We start from the raw sequence: 26888 nt of genomic DNA, 5'->3' as shown, positions 1-26888 counted from the left end.
AAACAGGAGGGCACCTTTGTTTGTATGTCCCCTCCTTTTGGCTACTCTTGGTTGTCATTGCCCCCTGCTCATCTCAAGGAGAGAACTGAGGGGCTCTGGATAGGAGGCTATACTTTGATGTTCAGGCCAGGAGTTGGTATATAGGTCAGAAATGGTGAATTCAGTGCCCCTTCCCAATCTCCTCTGTACCCAACAGAAGCTACCAAACAAGAGTCTGCAGATGGCTGAACCGGGAAGGGAAGGAGAGCAGAGTTTAGGAAGGGGACTGTTTTGGACTATATATCCCAAGATTCTCAGCTGGCATGTCTGACGACAGAGAGTTGGTGCCCATTTACACACCATCCACACACCAGGAGTAGACAAAAGGAGACTCAACCAGGGCAAAATGAAGGCACTCTGAATGCTGCACGCTGATTGAATTTTCCTTCAGTCCTCAAATTTCTGGCATTGCAGAGGATGAGACACTGAAAACTGTTTTGCACTTTGAACTCTCCTTTTTTGCTCTGTTTGCTTTCCCCCTTTTCTATGGATGCTTAGACTCTCTTTCTGAACCCCCAGACTGAAATTTCAAGTTACTGCAGTGCTCAGAATTTGGGGACTTTGGGGAAATTTCATGTGGATGGGGCAGGATTCTTAGGAGGTGCTGTGCCCTCGTTTTGCCCACCCATAACGGTATCCTTGGCTCATCCTTTACACCCCCATTGTTTTAAAAGACCCCTTCCCATACATTGTGGCCTGGAGGCCCTAAATCTCCATGACTTTTAAGAGAACGTTCCCCCATCTGTTCCCTTTAGGGGTTGCGAGGAGGCCAATTCACCAGGTTTACAGCCCTCCCTCGAACTGTTTTCATCCTGAGATGAGCAATTTCCTAAACCAGAAATGACTTCCAGTCACTTTGAGGTTGGGCAAGTTTCTCCTGGGCCAGAAAAAAACAGTCCAGCAAGATCCAGAAGGCCTGGTGGCATTCCTACTCAAAGCCCCTGAAAAGTGCAAGCAATAATTTAATTATTATAATAATTATTAATAATATTTATTATTTATTTATTATTAATAATTATTATTTTTATAAAGGATCACAAAAAGTGCTCTTGCATACTATCTCAGACCATTGGGTTCCATCTGCATTTGCTGTCGTCAGGAGCTTCCTGCAATATCTTTCTCATCGCTCTCATTTATTTACGGCCGCAGGCCAAGATAATCTTTCGTACCTTGCCATCTAGAGGCGCAGGACTTGAACCCGGCGCCTTCCGCATGCAACGCCGGTGCCCTGCCTTCTGGCCCGCACACTTTTCCGCAGCGCAATACCCGGCGGCTTTTGCGGGAAGGCAGAAACGGCTCTTCCCCGCGGCCCATTCTTGTCTCATTAAAATTGATGCTTCTCGCTGGTGACCTGCCAAGAGTGTCTTCTTGTTGTTGTGTGTCTGATTTTGTGTGTGAGCGAGAAAGAGAGAGACTGAGACTGCCTTTATTGTTTTTACAAGAGACCACATCACCATTTTCCACCCACCCTTCTCCCCAAACATTTACACATTGTCAAATCTGTAAACCTGGAAGGTAGGAGGAAAAGGAAGTGTATATATATTTCCTTTTTGATGTGAGATTCTGGTGCATCCAGTGTAACTTGTGTGTATGTGTGTGCGCGCACAGGATGTAAGGATTTCGGCATATTTAAAATACTTTCATGCCATGGGAAAGAGGCTGGCCGCTGCCGGATGGACTGACCTTCTGGCCTGTGGCTTCCTCTTGCAAAGCTGGGATGCGGGGAAAGAGGGAGATTGTGTTAAAAAAGCAACAACCCGAAGGGTGTGGGGTGAGTGGGTTGGGGCTTTTCTTTTCTCCATACATCTGAATGCAGCCTCCTCCTCTCCCCAGAACTCAGACCTGATTTGGAGAGCCCATCGTGGGGTTTTCTTGGCAAGATCTGTTCAGCATGGGTTTGCCTTTGCCTTCCCCTGAGGCTGAGAGAGTGCGACTTGCCCAAGGGCCTCCCAGTGGGCTTTCAGGTCTGAGCAGGAATTCGAACCCTGAGTCGCCATCCAACTCTCAACCCATTACCCCATGGGTTTCCCCCTCAATATATTTTCAGAGGGAGTTTGCCACCATTACCTTCCTCTGAGGCTGAGAGAGAGTGACTTGCCCAAGGGCCATTCAGTGGGTTTCCAGGACTGGGTGCTGATCTTAGGGATTTCCTGCATGGCAGGGGGTTGGACTGGATGGCCCTTGTGGTCTCTTCCAACTCTATGATTCTATGATCTGAATCCTGCCTGGGATCCTGGAAAGCTAGGGTTGCCAGTCAGGCTGAGGCTGATGGGAACTGGAGTCCCAGAAAGCCCTGCTGTAAGCCACCATGCTCCCATTCTTACTCTAGTGGCGGACATTTAGAAGCGCCCTCGGTACGCATGGTCTCTAGCCCTCAGGGCTGGAAGAGAGGCAGAGCAATGGCCCTTGGGCCATTTAGGGAGACCCTAGATGTTGCCGGACTGCAACTCCCATCAGGCTTAGGTAGCTAGAGGTGGCGGGAAGTATAGTCCAACATTGAATCAGATTATATCTCTCCATTTCTCCAGCCCCAGGAAGGAGTTCCTTGGCTTTGCGGCTTCTCTTTGCAGGGACCCTCCAAAGGCGCTGGCAAAACATCTGCCCACCAAGGCCCCAGAGGTGGCCCATGGGATACATGACCCCCAAACCTCTGAGGCAGTCTGTTCATCTCTGGAAGGATGATTTGGCTTCCAAAGGGGGCGAGAGACATAGGCACTGGCAGGCCTTCCTCCCTTATCTCTCTTCCTCCTTCGCAATCCCCTTCTGCTCCTCTTATCTGAGCAGGACATCTGGGAGCTTTTCCTAAACCTGATCCAGCCTGCTCCTCTCTGTCGCCAGGAAGCTGCAGCCTGAAGGGGGAACATGGGCTGTGCAATCATATACACACATCCTGCCAAAAAAGTCCTCTCGCCTCAGAAGCAAAAGCTTCATATTTGGCTTCCGCTAGGCTAGGTTCCAGGCATTACTTTGGAATGGGTCGGTGGGCAATTGCGGCCTTTGAAATGCTATCGGACTGCAACTCCCATAAGCCCCAGACTGTGGAGGTGTGGGGATTTGGGGCGCTGCAGTTCCATGGCACCTAGAGAAGTTTCCCCCTTGACCTGTTTTAGGGGCAGGTGGGGGAGAGGTGTGCACTTTTCACATGCAAAGTTTCCAAATGGCGCCGAAGCCAGGGATGGTGGTTGTCGGATCCCGACTTTCTCATTCATCTTTGTCCTGCTGGATGTGTTGGGAGGACAGCACCCATCATCCTGAGCCGGATGATGGGTGCTGCCCTCCAGCAGGCCCCCAGGTTGGGGAAGGTGGGGATGATGGGAGCCATCCTTTCAAATCATCCAACAGGACTCTAGGGAGAGGAAAGCGGGCCCTGCTAGCTGGGGATGATAGGTGCCATCCTCAAAACCATCCCAACAGGACCCCCAGATTGGGGTAGGTGGGCCCTTCTGGCCGGGGATGATGGGTGCCAAGGGTACCCACCTTGAATCCCACCATGGCAGAAAGGCAAGATATAAATCTTGGAAATGCTCCATATTTGCTGGGGTTAGGGGCACAAGACCCCTGTGAATATGGAAAAACCACCAATAACAGAAACGCCGGAGAGGACACCTCTAGGAATCTCTAGGTCCTCCAGGGCAACTCTGTGGCCAACGTCCGGCAGACACTGGCCATAGGACTGCGCCGGAGGAACTACAAAGGCCTAGTAGAGTATCCTCTCTAGGAATCTCTAGGTCCTCCAGGGCAACTCTGTGGTCAGCGTCCGGCAGACACTGACCATAGGACTGCGCCGGAGGAGCTATAAAGGCCTAGTAGAGTATCCTCTCTCAGAATCTCTAGGTCCTCCAGGGCAACTCTGTGGCCAACGTCTGAAAGACACTGACCCTAGAACTGCGCCGGAGGAGCTATAAAGGCCTACTAGAGTATCCTCTCTAGGAATCTCTAGGTCCTCCAGGGCAACTCTGTGGCCAATGTCAGACAGACACTGACCATAGGACTGCGCCGGAGGAGCTACAAAGGCCTAGTAGAGTATTCTCTCTAGGAATCTTTAGATCCTCCAGGGCAACTCTGTGGTCAACGTCCGGCAGACACTGACCATAGGACTGCACCGGAGGAGCTACAAAGGCCTAGCAGAGAATCCTCTCTAGGAATAATCTCTAGGTCTTTTGGTGCAATTTTTAAAGTCGACCATAGAGTTTCACTGGAGGGCCTAGAGATTCCTAGAGAGAACGTATTAATCAAATCCGTGAATAACCAAAGCTGCAAATATCAAAGCCGCAAATGCGGAGGGCTGAGTGTAAACAAACCAACCAACCACACAACAGGACCCCAGATTGGGGAAGGTGGGGATGACGGGGGCCATCCTCCAGATCCTCCAACAGGACTCCAGGGAGGGAAAGGTGGACCCTGCTGGCTGGGGATGATGGGGGCTATTTCTGAAATCATCCTGACAGGACCCCAGATTGGGGAAGGTGGGCCCTGCTGGCTGGGGATGATGGGGGCTGCTGCCCTTGAAATCATCCCACAGGACTTTAGATAGGAGAAGGTGAGCCCTGATGGCCGGGGATGAGGGGGTCTATTCTTGAAATCATCCCGACAGGACCCCAGATTGGGGAAGGTGGGGATGATGGGGGCCATCTTCCAAAGCATCCCACAGGCCTTTAGCTAGGGGAAGGTGGGCCCTGCTGGCTGGGGATGATGGGGGCTATTCCTGAAATCATCCCACAGGACTTTAGATGGGGGAAGGTGGGCCCTGCTGGCTGGGGATGATGGGGGCTATCCTCCAAAGCATCCCACAGGCCTTTAGCTAGGGGAAGGTGGGCCCTGCTGGCTGGGGATGATGGGGGCTATCCTCCAAAGCATCCCACAGGCCTTTAGCTAGGGGAAGGTGGGCCCTGCTGGCTGGGGATGATGGGGGCTATCCTCCAAAGCATCCCACAGGCCTTTAGCTAGGGGAAGGTGGGCCCTGCTGGCCGGGCATGATGGGGGCGCCCTCCTAAGCATCCAAGTGGAGGCCCAGATTGGCGACAAGAGAGCATCGCCCATCACCCCCCACCAGCAGGGCCCACCCTCTGCAAGGGGGAGAGTGCCTGCCTGCCTGCTGCCTCCTTCCCTGGGGGCTGGTCAGGAGGGCCGGCTCCTCCTGCTCCTGCTGCTGCTGCTGCTGCTGCTGCTGGTGTCGGCCGGCTCCAGGCCCATCCTCCTCCGGGGGAAGGAGCAGCAGAGGCAGTCCGGCAGTCGGTGGGGCAGGAGGGAGGCTGCCGGGGTCCTGCTGCGCCCATGACCCTCCTCGGGGGTCTGGGGATCCGGCGGGGGAGAAGGAGGAGGAGGAGGGGAAGGGGCTCCCCTCCGCCGGAGCCGGCCCTGGCCCCCAGGATGATCCCCTACTTCTCCCAGGACGCCGTCATCTCCCAAAACGCCATCAACCAGCTGTGAGTAGAAGGAGGGAGAGGAAGGGGTCCCCCGGGAAGAGAGAGAGAGAGAGAGGGAAAGGGCCCCCAAGTCTTTGCTGCAAGGACACAGACACACACAGAGAGAGAGAGATCCCCTCCTTTCCCTCCTCTTCCTTTCCCCTCTTCTCATCCCTTTCGTGGTTGGCTTTCTTCCTCCTTCTCCTTCTTTTCCCTTCCTCTCTTCTCTTTCTGCCAAATTCCTCCAGAGTCATCTTGGGACAAAAGGCAAAAGAGGAGAGACACCCAGAGAGAGAGAAAGAGAGAGATTCCCTTGGCTTTCCTGGGGTTTTTAACACTAAAAAAAAAAACAGGGGGGGGGATTATTATTCCTGGTCTTGGAGAGTTGGCTTGTCTGCTGGAACTTGGGACCCCAAAGGAGAAACCAGGCTGCAGCCCAGGAAGGGAGGAATGGCTTGGTTTGGGAGGGGAGAGGCATCGTTCGCCTGCCTGTGTGTTTTGGGGGGTGTCTTTGAATTGAGGAGCTTCTCTCCTTTGCTGTCAACCAGCTTGACCCACTCTGTGTCTCTTTTGAAGCCGGATTTGCATTGGGGACCCCCATCCAGTGCTCTGGGTTTGTGGGAAAGGGGTCCCCCACCCCCCCAAAAAGCCCTGACCCCTCTGTGAGGCTCTGGACCCTGTGTTGTGGGCCTCCAAGTTGTTCCCAGCTTATGGCAACCCTGTGATGGGGTTTTCCTGGCATGAGGTTGGCCCCAGGCTTCCCCTGAGGCTGAGAGAGTGTGACTGACCCAATGGATTCCATGACCAAGCCAGGAACCGAACCCTGGTCTCCAGGGGCCTAGTCCAGCCCCCAAACCAGTTCTTCCCCCCAATTCTGCCCCAAAAAAGGGTCCCAAAAAGTAATGGCCATTTGTTGAGATGCATTAGGGATGGATTGTGCGGCCTTCGGTACTGCGTCTCCCAGCATATCTCACTCTTTGGGGGCTTCTGGGACGTGCAGTCCCAACACAGTCTAGAAAACCATACAGTTGTTGTTGTTCTGTGCCTCCAAGTCAAGTTTGGATTTATGCTGAGCCTATGGTTTTTTCCCCCTCTTGGCCACTTCCTTAACAGTGGAGTTTGCCATTGCCATCCTCTGAGTCTGAGAGAGTGCGACTTGCCCAAGGTCCCTCTTGACCCTGAATGGCCATGCTGGCTGGGGATGTTGGGTGCCGTCCTCCAACACATCCATCAGGATCTCAGATTAGGGAAGGGGTCAAAAGAGCCCTGGGCTCTCTGGGGTTTTGAGTAAGTGTCAGCATTATTTACCGTCCTCTTTTATATTTTACGTGATTGTTTTAACCCTTCGGGTGATTAAAGACACTTTTCCTTTTCCTGTTGGTGTTGCCTTCCCTTTGTCAAAACCCCAAAATTGTAAGTGGTTTTTATGGGTATGACTCCAGGGTTAGACTCGGACCAGTGAGAAAAGAGTTCAGATCCCACACTCCTGCATGCCACCTGGGCTGGTCACTCTCTCTCAGCTTCCCCTACCTCAAAGGGTTGTTGGGAGGGAAACTGAGAAGGACTTTAAAGAACTGTACACACTCTTTGCTCCTTTTGCATTCTGTTCCCTTTGCTTCCCTTTGGTTTTGCCAGCCACTGGCGTGTGAACCTGCAGCCTCTTTCTTCCTCTGCTGGTTAACCGCCGGATGATGGGTGCTGTGGTTTTCCTGCTCCTGGTCCGTCTGGGCCTGCGCAATCCTCCCCTTGAGATTCCTGTGACTACGTAAAAAAGGGGGCATTGAGGAAGGGGAGATGGCGCTATCGGATGTCGGAGACACAGCTGTCCAGGAATAGCTCCAGAGAGGCCAGAGTCAGCAAAAGTCCCCTTTACACCAGCTCCGTTTTCGGCCCCCGTTGTGTTGTAAGCTGCATTGCCTCTAAGCTTTTGGAGAATTATTGGAGGTGTTTGAGTGGTGTGATCAGTATTGATCAGTATATATTTATGGCATCGGTCTTTCGCTACCTTCAAGCGGGTTTCTGGCAAGACCACGGATTTCATTTCGGGGTGTTTCGGTTCATAAGTGCCTTCAAGCCACCTCTTATGGCGACCCCAGTCTGAAAGGCAAGACAGAAAAACAGCCTGCAAAAGGGTTGCTGGATGTGTGTTGTGTCTGGGCTTGGTTATGCCAGGGCATGGGAACTAGGCGTTGAGTGCTCTTGGAAGGCTTGGCAACCGCCTCTCGCAATACGTTTGCCCTATTCACGCTTGAGAGCCTTAGTAAGGTCTGGGTGGGATCCTGTGCCAACTGGAGCATGCTCTGGAGCCCATCTCTGGTGCCACTGGGGGTTCTTTGGCAGAGAGCTTTCAACGGAGATGGATTCCCCAGCGGTCTTTCGGAGACATTTCAAAAGCCACACAACAGTTACTCCAAAGGCTGCAGAACCAGCTCCAGGGTCATCCTTTGCCCACCGCTGTTCTGTGCAAACCTGTAAGCTTTCCACATGGAGCAACCAAGCTTCCAGGCCTCACGGGACTCTTTGTCTATTCAGTCTCAATCCAATGTGGCTCCAAAAATTCACCTGTTGTGTTTTGGACCGTTCCAGATCGAAGGAAGCTCCGGTGGTTGCAGATGCAATTCATAGTAGTGGCGATGCATTCCTTGCCCTAAAAGAAAACCCTCCGAAAATCATGGGGTCGCCACAAGTTGACAGACTTGAAGACACATATACACACACATGCTGGAAGCTGCCTTAACCCCCAGATTGGGGAGAAAGCAGGACAGAAATGAATAAGAAGAGAGGAAAACTTGAATTTTGGATGGGATGGCATTGCCTACAATGGGACCAGAAGGTTTTCTCTTTTGCAGTTAGTGAGGAGTTGAGACTGCAATTGCATTCAAGGCACTGTGGGTGAGCCTCAAGCTGCGGCCCAATGCCAGCTCCCTCGCTCTTCTCCCTTGCAGCCTTCCTGCAGAAATTTTGCCTGACTTGGTTGCTTTGAATTGCTTTGCTTATGGGCTCAATTGTCAGCAACGGGCTGCAGGTTGCGTCTGGTCTGGCTGGCAGTGGGATATATCCCAGTAGAAGCAAGCTGGGGATGCCCATGGCTCTTCTGGCATTGCTAGACTGCAGATCCCATCAGTCAAGTAAATCGGTCACGTCAAGCAAATTGAGTCGGACAAGCTGTGGTGAACATCCAAGGCAAAGTTTGTTCAGCCCTGAGGCTGAGAGAGAGTGACTTGCCCAGGGCCAGCCAGTGGGTTTTCATGGCCGAGCTGGAATTCAAACCCTGGTCTCCAAAGTTGTAGAGTGCCCCGTTTGCTCCTTGTAACAAGGTGGGTTAGCCTGAGACTGAGCGAGAGAATGGCTGGCCCAAATGGTGGGTCAGGAGAGCTTGGAGGACCCAGACAAGAGCCCCACTGCCCATGTCTTTGAGCTGTGGGTCTTGGATCAAAGATGGAGTTGGTGTGGGGCAGGACCCTGAGAAGTCAGGGTTGGAAATCTCTGCTCATCCCTGGAAATCCACCGGGAGACCTTGGGCAAGTCATACTCTCTCAGCCTCAGAGGGGAAACTTCCCCTGAAGGAGTCTTGACAAGGAAATCCCTTGATGGAGTGACCATAAATCAAAAGTGGCTTGAAGGCAGATCCTTGAAGGAGCAGGGTTTTCGTCTGTTTCAAGGCTCCAGCGTTAGTTGGTGCTGACTTCTGGCTTCAGTGCTTGCGGCCTGAGAATCAGGCCAGGCCAAAAGTCCAGTCGGTCCTTTGCTTTCCGCCTCCAAAACATCAGCCGGGCTGGAGAGGGTGCTCAACATGGAACTTGCTTCTTTGTGAGGTTTGGGCCCCTGACTGGTTTTTTCCACCGAGGACTGGGAAGGCTGAATGGAAATGTTGGTTTAGGGTGAAGAAAAACAAACTGTGTCTTTGCGCAAGGCATAATTAACTTGTGGCATTTGCTGCCTCCAGGAGGTGTTGGGAACTGGTCTGGATCGCAGAGAACCGTGTCGGTTAGTAATAGCCGGCTTAGTACCTCCATGTTTGAAGGCAGTTTATCTGACGGCAAGGAGACAAACCCAGCGGTTTGAGATTGGTTCAATTTCCTTTTTGTGGATTCTCCAGCTTTGGGAACAGAATGCTGGTCTTGACAGGTCTGATCCAACAGGGCAGGATCCAGACCAAATGGGTTGGATCTTGACTAATTTTATGCCACCTTGGCTTCCGTTTAGGGCATGAAGTCATGGGACTGGCACTCCTACGCTACCCGACTCACCCAGGTCCTGATAGCACCAAGGTGTATCTCTTCCTCTCCTCGCACATGAACTCGGGAGGAGCCACCCTTCCCTTTGCTGGAGCCGGGAGATAAAACGGTCCATCCGCCCGTCCATTGTAAACAAGAGATTAGCAGCGCCAACCAAGTGCCACAGGGCTTCTGTGAGCTTGGCTCCTTTCTCTCTTTGCTGTGGACTTTGTGGTAAGGGAGGGGAAAGGTGGAAGCGCCTGGGGCTTGGATTTTATGTTATTTTAAAACCACTTGGATTTTGGCTTCCTAACCACCTCTGAGGATTCCTTGCTTGAGAAAACCCTCTGAAATGGATGGAGTCACCATAAGTCAACAGGCAACTTGAAGACACAGCTAAGTTCTCACCTTGGCTCCTTTTCTGCAATGCTTCAGGCCAGGAGTTTCCAGAGCTTGAGAAAAGGTGCCTTTTTGGACTGTCACTCCCAGGACTGCCAATGTATCCCAGGGGCTGGAGGCCATATTTCAGAGGAAGGAATTGGCAAAAACCACCTCTGACAATTCCTAAGAAAACCTTACAGACTTATTGGGGTTGTCATAAGTTGCCTTGAAGGCATGTAAACACACACAAGACCTGAGCTTGGTCCCTTTCCTCCCAAATATTGCAAACTGGAACTTGCAGAACAGATGCCAAAGTGGCTTTTTGGACTGCCTTTCCCATAATCCAAAAAGAATGCACACTTTCTAGTCACTATTTGTTCCTTTTTTCTATACGAATATCTCTGTTTCATGGCGAGGACCCCATCTTCCCCCGAAAGCAAGACCTTGTCTCTCCAAATCCTCCAGTGAGGTACCTGTTGCATTAAAGAAAACATCTCTTAACTGACCTCAGGAATGGAGCAAGCATAAGACCTCTCTGCATTAAACAAAACTGTGTATGTGTGCGGGGGAGATGTTTGACAACCCCTTGCGCCAATAGTGCCACTTTCCTTTCTTGAACCTTGGTCACTTCTATTCAACATGGAAGCCTTCCATTCAAGTACATTGCATTTTGCAACGGCTATTTTACACTGGGGGCAGGCTAATACTTTTGCAAGCTCGGCCGTAATGACTTCTCCAAATAGCTTGCCCTCCCCTTTGACCTGCTTGTCTGAGTTTCCTTTGTTGGGCTTCTGGTCATGTGCTTGTGTGTATGTGTGTGTGCACTGCAAGATTGTGTGCGCCTTCTCTGAAACGTGCTGGCCTCAGCTCTTCCGGTCCTTGGGAGCCAAACGGCGCCTCGGCCTTCTTTTCAGTGGGTCAGACTTCCCACCAGCAATAGACCATGCTTGGTATAGGCTGGTGTTCCCCCCTACAATGGGGTGCCACCCCAAGGCTGCCCCTGCAGCCATTGCCACCTCCAGACTCCCTTTTCCAGGTAAAAGACGGTGATTTGCCCTTCCTGGAAGCCTCTGGGTGATTCTGGGCGTTGTAGTCCATAAAAGGGACTTTGCCCGGCGCTTGTTCGCCAGCCGACCGTTTTGTGAATGGGGATGGCAAACAAAGGAATTATAGCACTGTCTGTACTTAATTGCATTTAAGTACCCTCTGACTACATTGTTTATGATCCCATGCCACAATCAGTGTATAAATTTGCCAACTTCCGGGTAATGCTTCATCACGCATCGGGTGAAGGTGCGCCATAGTTCACAGAAACTAAATGAGTCACGAAGGCGCTGAAGGAGTCTGTTAATTTGTTTATTCATTTTATTGGATTTCTATCCCCCCCCCCCCCTTTCTCCCAAAATGGGATTCAACGTTGCTGTTTTTTTTGCCGACAGCGCTAAACTTTCCGGAACATGACTTGCACCCATGACAGCAGTAAGGAAAGTTTGGAGCAAAGGTATAGACCTCCCCGTCGACCCGTGGAGTACATACCCTCCAACATTTCATTGATGGAAAGCGGGACAAGTGTGGCCAAGTAACCTCAGAATGTAGTCAAGATGGTAAAAGTTAAGTACAAGGAAGAACAGACAAGCTAGGAAAGGCTGCAGCAGTTTGCTTTTGCCTGAGCCAACTGGTTGCACTGAATCAGCTTTGGAAGGAAACTGTCGTCAAAAAGCAAAGTTGTTCAATGCACCTCGGCTCTGGAGGGGGGCATTTGTGCATTTCGAGTGCACCCACACTCTTTCCTCGGCCGGTTTGGACTATTCCGAGCTGTTAGAAGTCTTTTTTAAAAGAGGGAAAAATATCGGTTCATAATCTCTGAACGGCACTCTCTTCTTACAAAGCTTCAAGGATGCGGCATGCCCTTTGATTGATGTCGGCTCTGGTAATCCTCTTTTGTTACCAGGTGCAAACTTCCCTGCCCTACGCTCAAAAGACTGTTCTGTTTTCTTACCTGGGAAGGACATTTTTGCAGAGAGAAGGATGCCAGTCCTCTTGGGCTCAGGGGATATCCAAAACAAAGCAGCAGTTCTCAAACTGCAAGACCCGTGCCAAGGGCCAAAACTGTTTGTGTGTGCTAGGTTATCTGGGAACCTAAAAAGGCCTACCCTGTAGGTCTGTTGGACCACTGATGACACCCCAGTTCCCTGCTTTCACCTTTCCAACTGGTTTGACCTTATATCTCTGAGCGATCTCTTCCTCCCACTTTCCCACGATCTGAAGCTTGTTCTTCTGTGCCTTCCAGTTGTTTCCGACTTTTGGAGACCCTAAAGCGACTTGGTTTTCTTGGAAAGATTTGCTCAGGATGGGTTTGTTTGTTTGTTTTTTGCCACTGCTTTACTTTTAGGCTGGAAAAGTCTTGACTTGCCCATGGTTATCCAGTAACCACTGATAGCCTTATCTTGGGACACTTTGCTCGGAGCCTTTTTGATGATATTTTGCAGGTTTTACGCACTCTGCCAGTTGCTAATCTCTTGAATGTTAGGCTCTTTCCACCTCCACCATTCCTCCCGTCCGGCAAATTTCCTGTTTTGCTCACTTGCAAAGACAATATCTATTTAAAATAGATATTTTTGCTCACTTCCAAACAAATGCTTCTGGAGGGGCCTGCCTCATTTTACCCCTCTTCCCCCTGCGCAAAGTGCCTCATTTTTGTTAAGTCAACTTTGACTTGTGGCAACCCCATGAATCCTGGCCTGTATGTTTTTTGCCCCTAGGGCTCAGATGGACTAGGAACTTGTCTGTGTCTCTGTTCATTTGGGGAAAAAGAATCTGCTGACGTCCATCGAAACCTAACTTGGCTTCAGCTTGCTTCGAAGGACGCCGTGGGAGGCTGTCCGTACATTTTTCACAGAGCTTGGAAAGTTTCTTTTTTAAAAAAGAAAAGAAGCAATTCGTTCTTGACGGTCATCAGAAGAGTTTTCAAAAGTAACTTGTTGTCATCCCTCATTGCACCGTTGCAGGCAGGGGGCTTGTGTAACTTTTGCTGCTTATTTTCTGTTTTCAGTGTGTGTGTGTGTGTGTGTGTGTGTGTGTGTGTGTGTGTGTGTTTTGGGAAGACTGGATTGATAAGAGAATGACCTAAAAACAACTCATATTGGAAAATGCCCTGCAGGCTCAGTAGGGACAGTTACTTGTCAACGCTGACGAAATAACATTTCTTTCGATGACCAAGCTGCCTTAGCATCGTAACTCTCCGCAGGTATCATCATGGCTTTAGCATCGTAACTCGCCGCAGGTAACGTCAAGCTCTGGTTTGTCATGGACGCTTACACCAAGGCTGCTGATACCCTTTCGATACCCTTTCTCGCCTGTGGAAAGGCAGTGCCTGGTCTCTGTCATCTCACCCCGCAGCTCAAGAGGGCTGCTCCGCCTGGGCCTCATCTCTGAAACCGGCCCCATCTATTCTTGGCTTCCACCTGGCGGGGTCTGAGCTCTGGCCGGCCAGCCTTGGCTCTGAACTCGCCTCGCCTTTCGTTGCCTACCGGCCGTTGCCACAACATGGGGGCCCCGCGCTCCTGTTTGCACAGCTTGGCGTTTTTGCATTGGGGCGGTGCAGCTCTGGCTGAATAGCTCAGAGAAGAGCAGTATATTTGTATATCTGTGTGCTTGTGTGTGTGTGTTATCAGAGACAACGCTTGGGAACCACAGATTATTGCATTGTTAGAAATTAGGATTATTGCTCCAAAAGTCCATAAACGGTTTCCAGCCTTTCAAAGAATCTTCAGCCGATTTTTATCTTTTAAAATCCACGTCAGCTCGGCAACTTGGGCAAAGTTTGCAACCTGGGTCTGTTTGGGGATAAAAGGGCCTTGTGTTGTGGTCTTGTAAATGACTGGCCAGGTGCTTTTGCTATCTCCTCCGCTCACTTTTGTGCTGAGGCAGGCAAGTCGGCCAGAGAACCAAAGCTGCGGAAGAGCTTACTAGGTGAGGTCACAATCTTCTGCGGACATCACTGGCGCCTGGGTTCTTTCTGCAGAACGCCGCTTCCCAACGGCAAGGTGTGTGGCGGAACAAAGATAAGCACAGCCAACTTTATGCACAAAGACACTGTGAGGGGAGAATGAGGTATCTCTGACGTATGTAAGGAGGCTTCTCATGGATGTGAGAGTGTCTCTCGGAGTCTGTGGTCGCTCCAACTTACAGCCAGGTCTGGTCTGGCGGAAATAAAGCAACTCACTCCAAGCCAAAGCAACTATCTAGTCCAGAGCCCAGTCCCACATTTGCCCCTTCAGTCAACATCGCTGAACCCTGATTTCTTCATCTTGGTTTCATCGACCCCTTTCTAATATGGTTGGCCCTCCGTATGCGTGGATTCTTTATCTGTGGACCCAACCAACCACATTAAAAGAAATACAGTGTCCAAAAACCAAACATTGATTTTGGTCTTATATATAAGGAGCATCCGTTTTACGACGCCATTGTATTTAATGAGAGCATCCACAGATTTTGGTACCCACGGGAGGTCTGCAACCAAGCCCAGCCAAGGATACCAAGGGCCCACTGTAAAATGTATAGTCTGGCTATACTATCTGATATCCTTACATCAACCCCATGCAAAGTGGAGAGAGCAACCTGAGACCACTCAGCAAATGTTCTGGCTGAGTCAGGATCTGAGCCCGTGCCTTTGTTGTAATACATCTAAAGAACAAAAGCTGGGGTTTAGCTTCTTTAAGGGGTATCCCAACATGAGACAAAGGGCAGCTTTCATAGAGTGTAAGGGAGGAGAAAAACCCTGGAAGTTGGAAATGTAATGCCGTTTTCCCTCCCGTCCACGATGCTCCGTCGCAACATGTTCCCTCTTTGAGATTGTGGCATTGCCTTGACTCAGCTGTTTTCTCCTCTCGACCTGAACTACAGGAGCATCCTGCCAAAAAAATTACAGCAGATGAATAAACAAATGGCAGAGCATTTCTATCCTTCATCTAAAATGCCATTTAGGCACTAGATGACTCAGTGGATTTTTAAAATTTATTTTTATTTGGCAGAGGAGTGTATCTTTCTCCCCTTTTTAACGGCAGACGTTGCATTGCATTTGCAAGGCCCTTGGAAATAATCAAAAACCAACAGAAACGTCTGAGGTCTAAACTGCCCTTCCGTTTGCAAGGCGTTTGGTGCCGGTGGCTGTTGGCATTTCACATTTTTGTCTCCGTCCCGAGGGTTCTCCGTGGCAACTCGGAGGGGCAGCCAAGCTGGTAGCCTGGTTACGGCAGTCATGGCCACGGCGTTTAATGGGCCTTGAGGTTTCCAGTGGAAATGTCTCCAGAGATGGGCATGTGCCCGTTTGTTCATCCTTTGGGACAATGCGCTTTGCCATGGCGCATGCTAGAAATTGCCCTTACAGTGGGCTCTAGTTGTGTCCTCACCTTCTTCTCATTCACCATAAGGATAAATTTGGAAATAAGTCTCCAAATGTGGCAGCCCACCTTGGCTAGCCAAACATCACTCTTTTAAGTGGTAAGGAAAGAGATACACACAGCAGCAGCAGTTCAGGTCTAAATACTAGATTTGTCTTTAGAATCTTTTGCATCATGTCATTCATTTTTAACCAATACTTTCTTGCTTCATGCCTGGTCTTCTTAACAAAAGCACGTATCATAAAAAATGTTAAATATCAAGAAAATAGAATTGGCTTCCATCTGTGTGTCTCTGCTGCCAGGCTCTACTCCTCAAACGGTGGCCTCTTCCTTCCTACCTTCCTTCCTTCCTCCATGAATCCAGCTCTCCCATTCTGGGCCTTGTTTTCTCATGCCTTCGTCCAGGTTTTGTCACGACGCCACTTTCTGATGCAAGCCTCCGAAAGTTGGGTGCGGACCAAGGTGCTTGAATCCAGCACCCGAGGGCTTGCACACCTCGCGTAACCTCCCTCCACCCTGGGGTCACACCCTTTCCTGCCATGCCTGGGATTTAGAACGGCAGCCGATGCAAAACAAACATGTGCGCATCTCCTCCTTTGCTCTGTGTTTCCACTCCTGGCTTAGCTTAAGCTAGTGTCTACTTCTTCTCTCCCCACCTAAATATAGCCAGTCCTGGGCATCTTCGCTAATATGGAGAGGGACGGTGCTTTGGCCTTGCTGACTCGGGCTTCCAATCCTATTCCCAGCGACCAGAGAGCATCTCGTTCAAAATCTGCTTGGCCATGTGTGGCCAAAGGAAGAGTAAGAAGTAACCTGGTGCGCCACTTTTCTCTTTATAGCCCAGCTGTTAGTATTTTTGCTCTTGCTTCCCAACAGCCAGATGGTGAGACATCATTGAAGGGAGAGGGGCTCATTTTTCACTTTGGGGGCTAGACAGGCCCAGCATAACCTTTTCAGACAATGTTGATCAGCCAGTGTGCAGAAACAATTCGCTTACCCATCCATAGAGGGGCTAATTTGGTTGCATCTTGCGGGATTTCTCTTCCTTCTCCCCTCTTCTTCCTCTCCCTCTCCTTTGCTTCTTCTTCTTTTCCTTTTCCACCTCCTTTTCCTCCTCCTCTTCCTTGAGTTTAGGCTTTCATCTGGTCTCCACTAGTGAGCAAAATCCACCTCCAAGCAGCCATGCCAAGAAATTTCTGTAAATCATGCACTTTTTGTTTAAAAACCTTTCCTGTGCCGGACATAAGGCCAATACAAAAGATGGAATATGTAACGTATGCAGGAGGTTGCCTTTGGCCAGTTTGGCTTGGACTTTCTGACAACGTATTCTGACTGACAGCAGTGGCTCTGTGGGGTCTCAAGGCAGAGAGAAGGGTCTTTTTTATCACCCATGTCTACCTTGTCCTTCCATCTAAAGATAAGGAGCCATTTATCGACCAAGGGATTCATTTGATGGCAAAGCACTATGGGTGGAACAAGTATCCGCTGCCCCAGACTCTCTCTCTTTCATGAGCCATACACAAAATGATTTCTGTTGAATCATATGCGTTTGGTGCAAGAGAAAACTGGTAGCATTGAAAGCCAAGGGGTTGGAGCAAAGCATGTTCTAGTCCTCACTGAAGGTCCATGGCATTTGGTAAACACTGATTCTAACTGGAGTCAGCAAACTGGTTTCCGTTCAACCTGGGCTGGAAGGGAGGTTACGTAACAAGCCTCTCCCTATTTTCTCTCTTCTTTGTATGTTTACACGTTTCCCTTTGTAAGTCCGGCAAGCACCCAGGTGCACCTGGGTTGGCAGTAAGAATAAATAAATCACTTTTTCTCTCGCCCACGTCTTTCTTCTCTCTTTTTTTGTTCTGTCAACAAAGAGGCAGGTGGACACCCAAATACTGGTCACCTACCTCTGTTTTTAGTACGCATGGGTGCAGGTGTATCTAAGCCTGAGGCTTGAGGGACCCTCGCTGGACACAGGAAGAAGTAATGGGAAAAGATCCTTCTCTGGTTGAAACCTTGGAGAACCTCTACCTAGGGAAACCTTAGGCCAAAATGCGCCTGGTGCACTATGCCAGCAGTTGCTCAGTTTCTGCGGGTTGAACAGCAGCATTGGCTTGGGTACTTTCTCGTCCTTTTTCAGTAGTCAGTTCCCTGTTAACCAGAAATGGTCCTCTGGGTATTTAGGACAACAACTCTCTTTTGCATCAACATCTCCCAGGCTGGATATATGGTAGCTGTTGTTCGATCCAAGAGAACGCAAGGCTGGAGAGAGGCTATTTTGCAGTCCCTCTCGCTGTTTTGGACTCCACATGTCATCAGCCCCACCCAACATGTCCAACAGAAATGGATTATGGTAGCTTTAGTTCAAAACAACCATGGCTGAAGGTTTCCTGAACCTTAACTGAGAAAACATTCCCAAATTCTTTGGCCACGAGGTGCGAACGGGGCTAGCCGGCTTTTGCCTGGCTGGTCTTTCCCTCACCAGGCTGTCATGATTAAAACTCAGCTGTAACCACTTTGGAAGCTGACATTTCTCTCCGAAAGTGAGCCTTGCTGCGGTTTATGTGGAAGACATTGTTTCCTCTCCTTCCCTTCCCTGAGGGAATCTGGCAGCGTCTTGGCCTGAGCTGCTTCTTATTTTTTATTTGGGCATGCTGAGTAATTCACGCGGCCGAACGGATACAAACAGACAGTGGCCCAGGACTTTGGAGACGGTGGCTCCCATCAGCCATAGTGACCAAGGACAATGGGAGCTGTAGTCCCAACTCATTTGGCACCTCTCAAGGACACAACCTAAATCGTGGGAACGTTGCTCTGTTTCTATCCCTGTATCTCCAACGGAGTTTTCTGCAAGGCAGATCTTGGATGAGCCCCACATCTGTGAGTCCCCCCCCCCCAGATGTGTGGTCACACAGATGTTGGTGCCACCAAACAGCTGGGCTGAGCCAGCCCAACTTTCCCACACTCGATGGGGCGAGACTTCCTTTCTCAGAAGCTACCACTTCCTTGTTCTGGCCCATCTGGTCCTGGCGATGACGTGAGCTCTCTTTTCTCTGTTCCTGTTCGGTGACCGCTTGCAATGTCTTGCCCCATCCTCTTCTCAGGGCCGCCTTTCTTTTGACGTCTGTGTATTCAGAGGTGTGTTTACTCTGCAACCGAAAGCCAAAATCCTATGCCGGGAGAAGGCTGTGGCCTGCTTAAGATGGTGCAAAATGAAACAAATCTCCTGTGGCCGCGTTGTTTAGTATGGTTGTCTCCCATTTATTTATAAAAGTTATATCCCAGCCTCCATCCAGAGATCTCAACAACAGAGACAATCCAACAGATCCAAAATATGTGTTGTTGTTGTTGTTGCCTTCAAGTCATTTCCTATTTACGGTAACAAATCCTGCCAAGAAAACCCCATAATAGCTTTGCCTTAGGTCCGCCATAAATTGGAAAAGACTTGAAGGCACACAACACAAACCTATAACAGGCTTTCTTGGCAAGTTTTCTTCCAAGAAGGTTTGCTACCATGGCCTTGCTCCGAGGCTGAGATAGCGCGACTCTTAAACCACAACACCATGCTGTTTCTCCTAGGGTTTTCTTGGATAGATTTGTTCAGAGAGGGGATTACCATGGCTTTCCTCTGAGCCTGAGAGAGAGAGAGTGCCTTGCCCATTGTCACCCAGAGGGTTTCCATAGCTGAACGCAGATTTGAACCCAGGTCTCCAGAACGCTAGGCCAGTGCTCAAACCACTACGCCACACTGGCTATCTCAGGTAGGTATAATATACAAGGAGAGACACTCCAAGTATTGAGATCCAAAGCCGTTTAGAGGCTTAAATCTCATCACCAGAAGCCAGGCTCAAAGAGGGATATCCAGAATTTGGAAATGTTCCTTTTGGGGGGATGAAAGCTTCCATAGTCATGGCTAGAGGGGATTCTGGGAAGTGTAGTCTAAAAAAGGAGCTTTTCTTAGCTCTGCCGTGCCTTGGCTCAACTTTGGGGATTCCCTCTGTTTTCTGAGTGCCTCTCTTCACCCATGAGGACTAGAAACTGTGGAAAGGAAAAGGCACGGAGAATACAACAACGGACGTGTGGAATTGCAGCATGGTGTGCCCACAGCCCTTTATGCGTGTGCTCTTTCAACATGACCCATCTTTTTAAAAAATAAAAACAAAATGGAGCAACTTTATCTCAGGCTTATCTCTGGAGAGGGAGAACAAGCGCAGGGCGGAAGAGGGGGAAATGCTCAGATTTGCATAGCTGGAGCCAAGGTGCCTCTTAACCCTTCTCTAGGCCGGCCGAAAACATTTGCATATCTGCAGCTTCGTCCAAAACAATCCACTCGAGGAGGTCTGAACTTTCACCCTTGTGTTTTTACTTCCTTTTCACATATCGCTGCTTTTCTTGCTTGTTGGGTTCTGTCTTCCTTGTCCTTCCTGGATGTCCCAACCTCCTTTTCCTTCATTGCACACAACTGATCCAGCAGCAGATTTGCTCTCCGTCCCTCTATTGAGGCCTTCTTCGGACTTGAATCTTCATGCGCATGAATTTCAGAACCATTATAGATCCAAACCAGGTCCAGGGCTTGGCAGAGTTGCTTGGAAAATCCCAAGATTCCATAGGATACAACGCTGACAGTTAAAGTGAAGTCATAGTCCTATATCTGTGCAGTGTGGAAGGACCTCAGGATGGGTGTGAGGGTCTGGAAACATCTCAGAAAGGTTGCTATTTTCCAACCACTGCTTCCAGAACCGAGCCAGTCTTTCCACTGGGATCCTGGGGGCCGCATTGCAGAAAAGCAACTTCCATAACCTTCTGTGTCTTGGTTTTCATGTGATCCCAGGAGTGCTGGAAGATGGAGACCATTGGGGTGGGTTAATTTCTTCTTCTTGTCGCCAGACAAAGGAATTTAAAAATGAGTTCACTCCAGTCCAGTACAGTCCAGTCCTCCCTGCTTTCTGAGTGCTTCTCTTTTCCCCCCACACAAGCCCAACTTATGGGTTGCTGCCACGATAAAAAGTATATCTGTTCCCAGCTAAATGGGGCCTTTATGCGACTCAGCAGCAGGATCCAAAAGAGCTCGGGGTCACCCGGCCCACGTCCCTTTTGCACGGTGGCATGATAGTCTGTTCTGAGGCCGGAGGGGACCAAGCAAAGCGGCTATAGAGAGGGACTCTGCAAGGAATGAATGAATGAATGGCCGTCTGTTCATCCGGGTCCCCCGCCAGGAGTGAGATTGCAAAGCAAAACCACTCACTTGAAACCAAAGGCTTCTCTTCATACCTGAAGGCAGGAGAAGATCATTCAATTATGGACCAGAACATTTTGGAAGCTAGATCATTCCTGGGCAGAATAGTGTCTCCCCTCTCCTGTCCCCAATACGGAAAGTTAAAATGGCTGTTCATAAATTCATAAATCCAGACAGACAGCCACTATAATATAAAGTGATTCTAGTTTCATATCCTCCAGCAATCCCGATTACTCCTCTGCCATATTGCTTTTTCTATTTGCTTTTAAAATGTCCCTGTTTCATTCTCCTCCCGCTTTCGTCCTCAGCTTAACTTCCATTGCTGCAAACCGAGTTCAAAGTGCAAAAGTCATTTGTGGTCAGTTGTGGGAGTCCAAAACGGCCTAAATAACCCTAAGGGAGCCAGATCCTGTCTGATGTTGGAAGCTAAGCAGCATCAGACCTAGTTAGTCCTTGGATGGGAGACCATCAACAAATACCATAAGTGCTGTCCGCTCTATTTCAGAGGAAGGAACTGGCAAAAAATACCTTTGGGGGTTCTTTACCTAAGAAAACCCTACAAAATTCACAGGGTTGCCATGAGTTGACAGGCAACTTGGTGGCACATAGACACAGACACAGAGTCCAGAATACAAGAAATGTTCCCAAGCTCAATAAAGAAACTAGACTTCCTAGGCCTCCGGCCAGGAAGGCTTTGATAACTGGCGCGCTCTTCTTGAAAATACCACTACTAATAATAATTGGGCTTTTTAAAAAATACAATTTTACAGGGTTCCTTGGGGAGCGGCCGGACGCTTTAATTAAAACTTCCTTTCCTTTCAATAATCCCGAGAGAGTGAGGAAGAGAAGAGAAAGCCAGTGTCCCATAAATCTGCCTGGTTCATTTAAATGGGAAGGGGAATTTGGAGACGTTGTAGGTCTCCCGGGTGCGCTTAAACGTTGGCAAGCCGCAGTCTCGTATTTTTGTGAAGCGTGGAATGGAAAAGCGGGGCGTACGTGTTGCATTTTGGCAGTGTCGGGTTGTGTGTCTCCGTCACTTAGCCCTGTGGTTCCTGATTTACTCTGTTCTGAGATGCACACAGTTTTTGTTTTTTAAATAAAGAGAGAGTGTGGGTCAAGGTTTCTGGGGAAGAACATGTGCTCGAAAGTCTTAACCACAAGATGGGACAGCTGTGATGGATTTTGCAACAAGCTGCAGATGGTTTTCTTTTTAAAAACATTTGCATGTCGAGAAGCCAGACGCCTTAAGAGGGTGTGTATGTGTAGTGGGTTGTGGTGCCGGTTTGCGGGTTGGTTACCCCCCCCCCCCCCGAAGCCCTATTCTGTATTTGGAAGGAAGGCTGTTGCTAAATATTGATTGATAGATTGATTGATTGGATTTGTATCCCACCTTTCTCCCAAAATTTTATGAATCAGAATTTGCACCCTTGTTGTTTTCTCTTATGATGGTGTTCTCCAGCAACCCAGAGCTGAAGAAAGTTCCTTTGCTTTTGGAGTGTGACTCCCAGCTATGGTTGCGGGATTGTGGGAGTCTCAGAGCAAAAGAATAAGGAACTTTTCCAAGACCCATGACCTGGCATCTTCCAGTTGTAGACCATGAAGCCTTCCTGAACCCCTCCATACTGAAGAAATACCAGGCAGTCTCCAATACTTGGGCAAGGTTGCAGATTAGATGGTGGCCTCCCAGCACCAGCGTTTCTTGATTACATAGATTATCTAGATCCATTTCAATCTGGTTTCAGGCCTAGCTATGCGCCAAGATAGCTTTGGTCACTGGGAGAAGTGATCCAGAATTTGGCGAAAAGAAGGAAAGCATCAGATCCACAATTTCCTTTCCTCTCTCCCTGTTTGATTAACAATAGTCAGGCTTTATTTTTCCCCTCCTTTGGGCTCATTCATTCACTCTTTCTCTCCCTCCTTTCCTTTCTTGCAGCATCAGCGAAAGCTTTCTCACCGTCAAAGGGGCTGCCCTTTTCCTGCCACGTGGAAATGGTTCCTCGACCCCCAGGATCAGCCACCGGCGGAATAAACATGCAGGTAAGTTGGGTCCTTCCGATCTTGGAAACTAAGCGGGGTCAGCCCTGGTTAGTCCTTGCATGGGAGGTTAACTGAGCCAAGTATTGACAGATGCTTCTATGTGGAGGGAGACAGCCTGAGGTGTAAGCCCAGAATCCAGGGAGAATGATTGTCCATTCCTTGACCGCATGCCTTCTCTCTTCCAGGGGATCTCCAGCAACACTTGCAAGCCATGTTCATGCTGCTCCGTCCAGAAGACAACATCCGCCTGGTAAGCACTCCTTTCACTCGTCCCTTTGGAACCAGGCATCACCTGATCTTCCATTTTCCTTTAGCTTTCTGCTTTTCTTGGTACAGGGTTGGGGAGCATTGACTTGCAGGTCCCATCAACTTCCCACTAGCAGAAGCAATGCATTATACACGGATAGTTATTTTGGGCCCTTTCGCTCCTTTGGAACGAAGGGTGCCACGGACCAGGATGATGGGTCTGCTTAGTGCCATGCTAAATTTGAAGTGCCGGGGGTCACACAGCGGGCACCCTTTTGATCATCCGTTCAGGCCGGCACTGAGCCAGCCCCGGCGGCTGGTTGGCAGAGCTGTACTGGCATCCCACTTTCCCTCATGTGCCTCTGAGTAGTGTGTCAAATCTGTAAAACAGACGGACATTGTTTTTGTCAGGCTGGATCGCCGGGTTGATCAATTAGATAAGGGGCGGGGGAACCTTTGGCTTTCCAGATGTTTTGGACTTCAGTACCTATCAGCCTAGCCCAGCTTGTCCATGGGAAAGGACTGTAGGAGGTTCTGGCCCAAGACATTCAACAACACACATGCGCGTTTGAGGCAAGGAAGAACTCAACTCATACTTAAATTATGAGATGAAGACTTGGATGACTTTGAGGGGGGGTTAGATACGTATGCAGAGGGAAGGATGGTCAATGACTACCAGTTAGGATGTCTGTACATCACCACACAGATACCCATAAATATCAGTTCCTGGCAAGGATAAAACAGAAGATTACAGCTGCCTTCAGGACCTGCGTGAGGGTTTCCCATTGGGACAACTGTTGCCCACTCTTGTTTTCTAAACTTTAAACTAGGTAGGTCTTCTGTCTGAACCAGCATAATATAGTAAGCTGGAGGAATGACTGATCCCTTTATCTCTGGTATCTCTTGCCACTCTGACCAGTTTACATTTTTAAATCCCTCTCCTTGGCTCTAGCGGAAGTCGGTTGCCAGTTCCAGAACTAACATATTTTCCCTTCTGAGTTCTGGAAATGTAGTACTCTGAAGACACCAGATCCTGTCTGAGCTTGGAAACTCAGCAGGGTTTTAAATGAGAGACTAGCAAGGAATACCAGGGGCTGTCAGCTATATTTCAAGGGAAGGCCGTGTCAAACCATAAAACCTGTCCCATAAAATTCCAGGGGGCACCAGACACTAACATACTGCAGATTGTGTATCCCATATCCAGAAATCCAAAAGCCAAAATACTACGAAAGGGGGAAAAATAGGATTGTATTTGGTGCATCACAAAAGTGATTTGGTGCATCACAAAAGACATGAGCAGAAGAGAACCTGTATTGAAGGCTGTTAGACACATGGAAGTCATAGCAGCCGATATTTGAAGGAAGCAGGCAAGGAGTGTTAACCTTTCCCAGGGCTCCATCGTATCGCCGGCCCTCCTTCCTAGGTGTATCCTAAAGCCTCTCCCTCTTTGGAAAGTGGGGTTTGGGACGGCTGTACTCTCAAAGAGCCCAAGTTAGAACATCAGAAGGAATAATTCCCACTGTTCCTAGAAGTTTTCTCTCTCACTCCCAAGACTTCCCTCTCTCGCCAAATCCCATTTGGGCGTCTGGAGGCCAGTCAGTCCCCTTTTGGCTCCAAGTTTGTTGGTGATCCTATGTCAAAACCAGCCTGCTAATTATTGCTGCCCAAATTGGTTTAGCAAAGCAAATTAGATTACTGCTAATCCCCCTGCTGCCAGACTCCAGGCGTCTGGAGAACTAGCAGCAAGTTGATGTTTGTGTGTCTGTGTGGTGTGTGGGTTTGCACATGGGACCACAACATTTTTGCATCCTCTGGTTTCATAGCGAGACATCCCACTAGTTGCTGGTCTGTAGATGAAATTGTGCCACATAGAGAGCCCCGCAAGATCGCCAAAAAGTCCTACCCTAGACCAACCTTTGAGAAGACAAGTGGGTTGCTCATTACCAACTGAAATGGGGCAGCATTGCCCTATGGTTGCAGGGTAGAGAAGCAGTTCCCGCTTGGCATGGAATCATCTTCCTCTGGTGGGCTCCCATTGCTGAGTTTTTTCACCAGTTTTTATTTCCCTTCATGTTATTTCTAATAACCATGCTAGGCAGTGCTAGAGATCTTATTTCAAGCACTAACATCCCAGGAACAAATCTGGCAGGGTCGCCCGGAAAGAGGGTTAGGTATGCATCCACGACAGGCTAATGTTTTGTCCCTGTGGCTTGTGCCCACGTCAGCTTCCTATGGGGGCATCTCCAGGCCATGCAGGGCAAGTTCCTCTTAGTTTCCCGCAAACTGCTTTCGCTCTGTGACGCCGGTTTCCTGGCACACTGCATCAGCGCTGTTACACGTCTTGCCAGCCTGGCATCAGAAGATGGGCAGGCGGGTGTTCCCCCGGCATATATAGCCACTTCAGGTTGCTGAGTTAGCTACCCGAACCAGACCAGCTATTCTGAGTCACCGACTGGGATAGAAAAGGAGAAGAAAGTGAGCTTCCTCCATCTGTCTGCGTCTTCTTTCATACGGCTGCTTTCCCTCCAAAAACTTCCTTCTCTCCCAGTGACCCGCTTTAGCTTCTTGCCAGCCTTCCATTTTTCAGATAAGGAGAGCTTCCCCTGTTCATTTGGCTCATCTTTAGATGAAGGAGGGAGCAGCAATTTCACCCACACAGCTGTCTCTCCCAAGTTGTGTTGGACTACAAATCCCAGAATCCCTCAGCCAACACAGGAAGGGATTCTCGGAGCTACAGTCCATAATTTCCGCAGCAAGGGGTGCCAGGTCAGAGAAGGCTGCCATCAAATAGTAATTTGCAATATATAGGTCCCACAGATATGGTTGAACTCAAGCTCCCAGAATCCATCACTGTACTAGTTGGGGGTTTCTGGGACATCCAGCAGGCACCAGCTTGGGAAAAGCTGCTGCAGATCATTAATTCCCAGCTTCTAGGTTTGGCAAATTGGGTCAGACCCAAACACCCTGCCCATGATGGGTGAAGCGTTCAGGGAGGTGACATTTTACACTCTCTAGGGATTTGAAGCCAGAAAAGAAACGGAAGCTTGCCCTCGCTGTAGTTGCTAAACCATCTTTGCCCTTTCTTTTTTCTCTTCCTTCTAGGCTGTAAGACTGGAAAGCACGTTCCAGAACCGCACCCGGTACATGGTGGTGGTCTCCACTAATGGTCGGCAGGACACCGAGGAAAGCATCGTCCTGGGAATGGATTTCTCTTCCAATGACAGGTACATTACCCTTGGAGAGACAGCATCAATCGGGGGCGTGATGTTCGGGGAGGACATGGGAGAAGGCCTTCTTGGTGGCTGCTCCCAGACTGTGGGAATCCCAGCTAAGCTGACAGTCCCTTCCCTGGTCTCCTTCCCCTGCAGGTAAAGGCCAATTTATTTCAACAGTCATTCGGCCATGTTGAAGTGTCTTAATGGGATGCAGGGGCTTCCTTTTTATCATTTTTATTATGGTTTTAAATGATTTTACAGGGTACATTATTTAATTGCATTTTACCTTTCTTACTACCAGTTTTTAATTCATATAGCAACAAATCCCAGGCGCCATAGGCTCTGTTTCAGAGGAAGGAACTGGCAAAACCACCTCTGAGTATTCCTACCCTAAGGGAAAAAGAACCAAGAGAATTCATAGGGTCCCCATAAGTTGACAGGCAACTTGAAGGAATAGACAGACACACTGTTGTTGTTGCCTTGGTCCTATTTAGGAGAGAAGCAGTTAAATAACTCAATAAAACTTGGTGTGCAGAAGGTAAACTCTCCCCACTCTCCATTCCCAAAACAGCTTTGCTTTCCTCCTGAACTGGGTTCTAAATGGACCCAAGCTGCATTAAAATCTTTCCACTCTCTATCTGATCATCCTTGAACATTTAAAATTCGGGGGTGGGCAAAACATAACCTTCCAGATGAGACGGCAGCTCCCATCGGGC

General features: G+C 49.3%; 1 protein-coding gene across 2 annotated transcripts in view; it reads left to right on the top strand.

Annotated features, from left to right (window-relative positions):
- SSH2 (slingshot protein phosphatase 2) overlaps window positions 1-26888 on the top strand; it is a 64402-nt gene that overhangs the window by 22011 nt on the left and 15503 nt on the right. Inside the window, exons 1-4 of one of the 2 annotated variants that reach the window (XM_089483900.1) lie at window positions 5283-5465; window positions 22608-22711; window positions 22897-22961; window positions 26060-26181. In XM_089483900.1, coding sequence (XP_089340026.1) covers window positions 5314-5465; window positions 22608-22711; window positions 22897-22961; window positions 26060-26181 — 443 coding nt within the window. In that variant the 5' untranslated portion in view covers window positions 5283-5313. Of the gene's footprint in view, window positions 1-5282; window positions 5466-22607; window positions 22712-22896; window positions 22962-26059; window positions 26182-26888 lie in introns of those variants that run through there. The other variant, XM_089483901.1, reaches the window with a different exon arrangement.

Source organism: Sceloporus occidentalis, unplaced genomic scaffold (assembly GCF_023333645.1).
Source record: "Sceloporus occidentalis isolate IW3139 unplaced genomic scaffold, rSceOcc1.0.p SCAF_21, whole genome shotgun sequence".
Classification (NCBI taxonomy): Eukaryota; Metazoa; Chordata; class Lepidosauria; order Squamata; family Phrynosomatidae; genus Sceloporus; species Sceloporus occidentalis.
Note: the sequence above shows the minus strand (reverse complement) of the source record. Positions and strands in the feature narration are given on the sequence as shown.